General features: G+C 38.4%; 1 protein-coding gene and 1 long non-coding RNA gene across 11 annotated transcripts; both read right to left on the bottom strand.

Annotated features, from left to right (window-relative positions):
• Positions 1–770: 770 nt before the first annotated feature.
• Positions 771–1718, bottom strand: LOC149989900 (uncharacterized). Of its 2 annotated transcripts, XR_016503395.1 has the most exons (4): positions 1632–1718; positions 1375–1449; positions 1158–1202; positions 771–905 (listed from the first exon to the last, which is right to left on the bottom strand). It is a non-coding gene; the product is annotated as an uncharacterized LOC149989900 (long non-coding RNA). The 2 variants fall into 2 exon arrangements; XR_016503394.1 differs by lacking the exon at positions 771–905 and having other exon boundaries at positions 1077–1202.
• An 89-nt stretch (positions 1719–1807) lies between these two features.
• LOC112289172 (putative HVA22-like protein g) lies at positions 1808–5886 on the bottom strand. Of its 9 annotated transcripts, none has more exons than XM_024534682.3 (8): positions 5576–5886; positions 5330–5400; positions 4851–5059; positions 4307–4405; positions 3871–3927; positions 3405–3468; positions 2910–3188; positions 1808–2483 (listed from the first exon to the last, which is right to left on the bottom strand). In XM_024534682.3, the coding sequence occupies exons 3-8, from the start codon at positions 4880–4882 to the stop codon at positions 2226–2228; spliced, it is 789 nt and encodes a 262-aa protein (XP_024390450.1). In that variant the 5' UTR covers positions 4883–5059; positions 5330–5400; positions 5576–5886; the 3' UTR covers positions 1808–2225. The 9 variants fall into 9 exon arrangements, with proteins under 9 accessions (XP_024390450.1, XP_073391012.1, XP_090107469.1 ...); XM_073534911.2 differs by having other exon boundaries at positions 5271–5400; positions 5558–5711; XM_090251343.1 differs by lacking the exon at positions 5330–5400 and having other exon boundaries at positions 2910–3005; positions 5576–5850.
• Between the last annotated feature and the right edge of the window lie 1787 nt (positions 5887–7673).

Here is a 7673-nt window from a genome sequence, read left to right as displayed (position 1 = left end):
AAAATCTAATATTAAAAACTTCAATAGTATTTATGAAACCAAATGTACATGGTAGAACACCATAAAGTAAAGTTACAGGGTAAACATGTTACACTACTGATCAACATAGTACTGTATAGATTAATAGCTTAAATGTTATTATTTCTATACTTATTTTTATTATTTTATATATTTCAAATTTTAGATAAAATATATTCAATTTTTTTTTTCTCTTAAAAATCAATTTACTAATACTTTAAAACTAAAATGTGTAAAATTAATTTTTGTAAATAATATGATTAAATTCATGATTATAATTTAATAAAATAGTGTTTCTAATACACCCTTATTAGTAAGTTATATTTTTAGTGAGTTAGTTAAGAAGTATATCATATTTACTGGTTAAAATTTATCTAAATTTTGTTTTTTCATTTGTACTTTTGACATAGAATCATATAAGAATAATATCTAGGCAAAATATGATACTATGTGCAATATTTTATAATTTTTGTCTTTTTATATCAACAATAAATGACATCCATAAGAAATAAAATTATAAATGACATCCATAAGGAACAATTAGCAGCTTAGTAATTGGCAACTAATTATTAGAAGTTCCTAAAATACTAAATAGAAGAGGTGTAAGGTGAAAGATTTTTAGGTTTTGAAAAAATAGACACAATATCATTTATAAAAAATCAGTCACAATTAAAGGTTTAGGATTTGTAAAAAAAAAAAAAAAAAAAAAAAAAAAATGGTGTAAAGAGTTAAAGCAGCTATTATTTGGATTTTTTGTTCATCCAATTTCAAGTACCAAGTTGGCTACTATTCCACTACAACTCAATTTTTTATAACAATTTTGCAAAACAAGTACCCAGTTCATATTTTGACTTTTTTACTTCATCTGTCAAATCATCCATGCATATCTGTAGACATAGATGAATAATAGCTGCCTTAAATTTTGTAAGATTTTGTGGGCAGGCAACCAATCATTGAAAATTTCTTAAACTATTTATAAGAAAGGTGCAAAGTGAAGAATTTGAGGTTTTAAAAATATAAACACACAATCATTTATGAAAAATTAGACAGAATTATAAATTTAAGGTTTGCAAAAATGTTCTAGTGTAAGCAGCCATTTGAATTTTAGGTTCAACCAGTAATAGGTAAAAGCTGGGTACCTATTTCACTATGGCCTCTCTACAGAACCTTCCACAGCTTTTCACCTATGAGCCCCACCACATCACAGTCCAGTTCAGTGCCAGCTGAAGTCATAAAACACATGATCCCTATTACTCATATTTCAACAGTGGAATACATTCAATGCTGGGAGCAAAAGTACGCTGTAAGACTGCAAGAGCACTAAAACTGAAACAGTGATTGGATCACGAGTAGAACCAGCACTCGGAGGTGAATGACACCAAGATTCTAAAACTTGCATACTGCTCACAATACTGTTAATTTCAACTTAACCTGCAAGGTGGATAATGGCTTTGTAGTCAGATATCAAACTATTTCGTAAGCAGGAGAAAAAATGAGTGAAGTCATGACTTTGCTTGTCAAAGAAAAAGTGCACGACATGCTCAGTTTGCTGAAGGGTAGAATCGAAGGACATAAAACAGCAGAAAAATGATCCAAGCATTTAAGAGAAGAACCTCAACCAACTTCCTTGGAACGCGCAGCACCAAGCCATGTAGGTAACCAGACCATCAGAATCTTCTTAACAACACCATACAAGGAACTGCGGATCATGAGATCGCGAGAAGAGTAAGTCATTGACTGATATAATTTGTGGACACAATCATTTGATGAGGTTGGAAAATGTCACATATGCTCAACAGGGACCTATTATTAGAAAGTACAGAAGACCAATTGCAGCAACAGTTGAACTGACTGGTTGTCTATTCCCCTTCACGAACCTCACCAAACCAACTCTCTCATGAGTATCTCTCATAACCAAAACCACAGAGTTCTAAATCATCTATAACTGGCTTTTTAGCCAACGAAGTGCATTTTTTTATTTCTAGGCAAGGGTTATCTTGCCACACCAAATTAAGAGCAAAAAGTGCAAGAGTTTCGCTGGAGATCTAGAATTGTGAATCATGATGAGACAGGTTTCCACAATTCCCAAAATTTGGGTAATATACATAGGAACAGTCTCTCACCAGGGACTATTACCCCGCTGGCAAATCCCTGTGTTATGTACATGTGAGGGTACAGATTGTTCTTCAGCTGATTGACCAGAACGATTAACCCATTCGTGAGAAAGGAACTCTGTGCTTCACTTCAGGGATGTCGAAGTTTCCCTCACCATCAGATAAAGCAGAACGATATGGACGTCGTGGCTGAGAATAGGGCGGTATAGGCGGGTATAGTTCCTGACCAGCTTGAGCACCTTGCGATGAGGGATAGGGAGCAGTCTCATGATGAGACCTTACCTCAGGTGGAGGATAAGAGCTGTCAATAGGAAAACCTGCAGCAGGTTGGGGATACAACGGAGAATTTCCCTGCATAGGTGAATGACAAAATAAGTAAGGACGGCTGATGTAATGAACAACCTGTTTCCAATGCCAATCAATTGCATTGATGCAGAAGCTACCATATCTACAATTTCCGCTAACTGCTGAATTACAGCACACAAATCCTGCTAGCACCGTCGTGCAAGTGAGTGTAAATCGTTAGAAGCCAAGGTAAAAATGTCCCGTTGCCATGTGTTTATGAACCACATGGTCAGAAGAATGAAGGCCCCGCTATTTAGTGTCGGTACCATTACCAGGACAACTTTCAACAAACACAGGAAAAATTCCGGAGTCACATGTACTGAAACAGAGGGAGCTTACAAGGACCAACACTGCTTTTATTTATGCGCTCACCGACACTTGCAAAGATCTAATAATTCGAACAGAAACTCCTCAGTGTGATAACAAACGAACCTGTGGATACTCTCGAGAATGGCCCTGAGCGGGAGCCCGAGCTGGACCTTGAGGGACACCTTGATTTGGAAATGATCTTTGCTGAGAACCATTAGACTGCATTGCGAGAAATTGAAGCAGCTCAGAAAATCGGGCTTGTGCATGTACTGATCCTCTTTGCCACCACTGAAGTACTACATCACCAGCTCTGGTCCTTAACTCATTCAAATTCCTATCAATTTCTAGCTCGTGTTGAGCCACTAAAGGTCTTAAAAGCATATTGTATACATATGTTGTTCCCTACAATACACCATTCAATCTCTGAATTAGATAATGTTAATCAAATACTGCATTCATACTAACATCTGCTGTCATTACACGGAAACACCCTTCTGGATCATTTTTAACCGAAAAGCGTGAACAAATAACTACGAAACGTAACATCAACATGTCCCTCTCTCACAAGCTTCCCGGGAGAGTACTGAAAATTATATGCTTTGGCTAAACGGGACATACCATTGTCTGTGGATACCAAAGATAAATGATGAAAGCGAGCTTTGCTTCACTGTACAAAGGAACCCTGAAAAGAAAAGAAAAGAAAAGATCCATTTGTTAAGTTAGAACAGATATGGCCTTTTCATAAGTTCTATTCGATCATGCTCCTAACAATGTGACAATAAGTTATGATGCAAATAATAGTAACTCCGTGGAGCCCAATGTTTCAAGCATTATGGCGTTGTGAAACAACACTTCTCATGGAAGCTCACAATTCAATTCACTAAAACAAAACGACTCTTCAAAAACTGTAACTCTCATCAAACTCCAAAATAACTAAGAATTCAGTTTCTTCACAAGTATTTGTTTACGGGTCATGAACTCCATTCAGTTTTATTTATGTATATATTTCTCAGAAGATTTAAGCAGAAGAAGGAGAGATGTAAAATTTATGAGAGAATCAAAGTCTTGGATGGTAGACACATACCAGGAAATTAAGGCGTCTGCAAATCTTTCTACAACAGTCACCACTGCAATTATCACCCTGCAACGCATAGCACACATCAGCAATAAATGAGTTCTTCGTTTCCTTCCGAAAACGACAATCGCATGTTACTAGGACAGTCTAGTCAAATTGTGACAGGTTACACGTTTCAATCAGTGCGACGAATATGATTAGCCACTCAACTGCTCTACCCTACGACAATTGATCAAGCAAGATCTAGGAAACCATGCCTAAAACTTCTATCCCACATTATTATGCACGATTTAATTACCATAGAGATGCAGCTTCCAAATTTCAGACAACCTGCGAAATGACCAACACGCCTCCAGAAAATTCCATCGTTTCTTAATGCAAACGACAAATAACTTCCCTGATTTTACGAGCATATCGACCATGTTCATAGAAAAGAACTACTCACCAGTATTGGCACCAGAATCGCAGATACTCTGGATCTGGCCTTTTCCTCTCCACTATCTTATAACATTCATAAGCTGGATAAATGTACCCAAGTACCATGCTGCATCAAAACCAAACTCACCAAAAACCAAAATCAACGACTTCCGAATTAATTGACAGTATCCGATATCATTATCGACGTCTCATGTACATAAGCGACATGAAAAGACCCGAACTCAGTTGCATAAAATTCTTTGCGCCTCTCGGTAAATGCAAGGTGGAAATACTGCAAAGAATTGCCCAGGACTTTTTTTTAAAGTTAACCATTGTTGACTTCGTTACGAGGCAGTCAAATAGACGTAACCTTCACATTGATGCACAATCTGGCGCAATTTAGTTCCATGAGCACTGCATTCTATTGAATCTTGCATTTCTTTAAATATATTCTTCCAAATACTTCAAAAATAATCTTTCAAAAATATATACTCTAACCATTCGCGACAAGCTAACTATTATTCGTCCACACGCTACCGCAGTTGGGAAAAGCAAACGAGATGATGACTTACATGATCGCCCGTGTAATGAAGGATCCCATCATCTCGAACGGCACACCCTACAATACTTTTTCTCCAAATTAAATCGAGGTAGCTCAGCTTCAATCCTTTCAGAACATAACTTTCTAGCAATTGATGGATGAACCACTAAAAACTGTCACAAACCCTTCGACCGCATCGTCGGTTTCTCTTCGCCCCAAGAGCATCCACTGAGTAGCTATCTGAAAGATAAATAGCGAATGACGACGTCACAAGCAACGAAAAATATCCTTCTAAGTCAACCAACTTTGCCAGACTCCATCCACTCCAATGAAACCACGTGGAGAAACAATTCCGTCACGCAGCACCAACCGAAACAGACCGTGCACCAAATGACGCAATAACAAAACGAAATAGGAAAACCTCGGCACTGAGATCCTTCACACTACGCACGATAGAAGCTTGCAAATATTCTCTGTCAAACTGCTCCAAAAAAGAAAAAAAAACATCACCCTCTTCCTCCTAAACGCCTTCTCACAAGAATTCACGTGCACACTCAATCCAATCACTTTCTCCGTCCGACCTGTCAACCAATCGCACATGCGTCACGTCACTTGTGCCACCAGCGACATTCAAAACTCACACGCTTTCTACTCCGTCGAACCTCTCTCATCAGAAACCTCTCCACACACATCACCACAAGCATCGCTCCACACGCACATTTAATAACACGCAAGTACCTATCCGAGAGGTTTTACCACACGGATCCTTCGCCTGGTTGATTCAACACCAACTCGAGAGAAGAAGGAGCTTGCGCATCCCTCGCAATTCCAAACAAACCAATCCCAAAGCCTCGTGAACCTCCTTCACCTCCCGCCACATACCGTCTGTCACACTCCAGCTACTAACCAATGGTCCACTGCTGAGGCAACAGCTGTGGTCTCTAAAGCGTCGCAATGCTGCATGAATAAAATAATCTCGAACCCAAACATGACCTCAACTTATTCTTCATCGGATTGCAACACTCTATTCCCAGCGTCCTTTCAAAGAAATGGAGACCGAGGAGAGGCGGAAGGATGCTCATTTGGAAAGGCGGGGTGGCGGTTCAAACACCAGACGCATCTAGCTCGCCCATGCCGTCCACGTCAGCAACCCCGCCAACCAGACTCTTGTGGCGGGGCGGTCCAAGCCCCTGTCGCTGTGGTAGTTACGAATTCATGGCGGCTATAACGAATCCCAGTCGTGGTCAAACCATGAGGCTCGCCTTCTCGAATGCTGGTTGATGGAGATGCTCGCCCCACCGATTTGGGGTCTCTGGGCCTACAACCACGCTGGCTGGATGGTGTGCTGCCGGATGGTCTCATTTGACGATCCTGTCCACTTAGTTCATCCATCCATCTTTCCAGGTCGAATTTACCTTCATTTTTACTGTACAGAAATCTACGAGAATGCACTGATGTATTAACGCCACGGTGAGATATCTATGTTAAATTAATAGAGGTAATATTTCAAATACGTGTATGTTTATTATGTGTTATGTTCAAATAAAAACATCCTACATCAGAAAAAAAAAAATCTTAGCTCGTAATAAATACACCCCATCTTGTATATTAAATTTAAGCAATCTTTGGCTTCTAATTATCTGACTAATTACTTTGACGTAAAAAATTATTATTATCTTGCACGATTGGGTATTAATCATATACCTAATCATGAGTTTTCACACAATATATGAAAGGATTATCTCCAATGTTAAATACTTTAACTTTTAATTTTGCAATATTGCTTTATTTTGAGGTTTTTGAATCAACATACTATTTTATATTGTTTCTAAAAGTAAAATAAAAAAATCATATAAAATTCTACTAACCATACTATTCTGGTATTAAGAATTCATTGATTATGTGTTGGTGGAGCATTTCACTCCAGCAATCATATGCCAAGTTGCTCAGTGCACTTCAAAGCTTCTTTTCTGTATTAAAAAATGCACCTCTTTCATGACTACAGCAAATAGCCTCGCCTCCATGTGCATTGGAGTTTGAACCCTAAATCCTGATCAGCTCGTAACTTGGTTTTGTACTTCGAAGCTCTCCAATAAATATATATTTGTTCAATCGTGATCAGTTGTTGCGGCGATTCATGTTTCTGCCACCGCCATCATACGTATCTGAGTGCGTTGCCCACTGGGTCAAGTAACAACCCACCACTGTGTCGCATGCTGCCGAAGTCTCCAACTGAGCTGGATAATTCATGTGCACTCACTGGGCTTGATCCTTCAACGAATGTCCCCATTTCATGAAGGACGCTTACTTTTTCTAGTGGTGGGATGGAGTTGCTATTCAAGGGATCAGCACACAGACAAACACCTCTTACTTAAATTACAAAGAACATATATGTATGTATGTATGTATGTCAATATACGTATTTATACATATACATACACAGACCATTGCAATCGCACCTATAATATAACGTCACTTGTATTACAATCTAACTACAGGCTGAAACCTTACACATATATGAATATATTCACCCGTGAAATTCCATCTAATTATAGGATTGAGCATTTAACTCGAAAAGCATACAATAGAAAATGTCATCTATTTATAAACTCCAAGCTCCAAGGCTTAAAGCTCCATCCGATCGGGTTTCAATGCCCAGATATCGACGGATTGAGTCGAAGTTGAACCACGCATGAGTGCAATTTGGACCAGAATCTTGGAACAGGAAGCTTGATTCGATAGAGAATTGAAACAACTTCACCAAAACTCCGGAACATTATTGATTATTTGATGAGTTAAAAATATAAAAGTTACTGTCATTTCAGCATGTTTTCGTTACGAATTTATGAATGTA

The sequence above is a fragment of the Physcomitrium patens genome, chromosome 1 (genome assembly GCF_059467195.1).
Source record: "Physcomitrium patens ecotype Gransden chromosome 1, ASM5946719v1, whole genome shotgun sequence".
NCBI classification, from domain to species: Eukaryota; Viridiplantae; Streptophyta; class Bryopsida; order Funariales; family Funariaceae; genus Physcomitrium; species Physcomitrium patens.
Note: the sequence above shows the minus strand (reverse complement) of the source record. Positions and strands in the feature narration are given on the sequence as shown.

Excerpts from the sequence above, each read along its gene's own strand:
- LOC112289172 (XM_024534682.3), bottom strand. The coding sequence starts at position 4,882 with ATGATGGGATCCTTCATTACACGGGCGATCAT. Across the intron at positions 3,469-3,870 it reads GCAGACGCCTTAATTTCCTG|GGTTCCTTTGTACAGTGAAG; the intron begins GTATGTGTCTAC and ends TTTTCTTTTCAG. Across the intron at positions 3,189-3,404 it reads TTTGGTATCCACAGACAATG|GGAACAACATATGTATACAA; the intron begins GTATGTCCCGTT and ends GGTGTATTGTAG.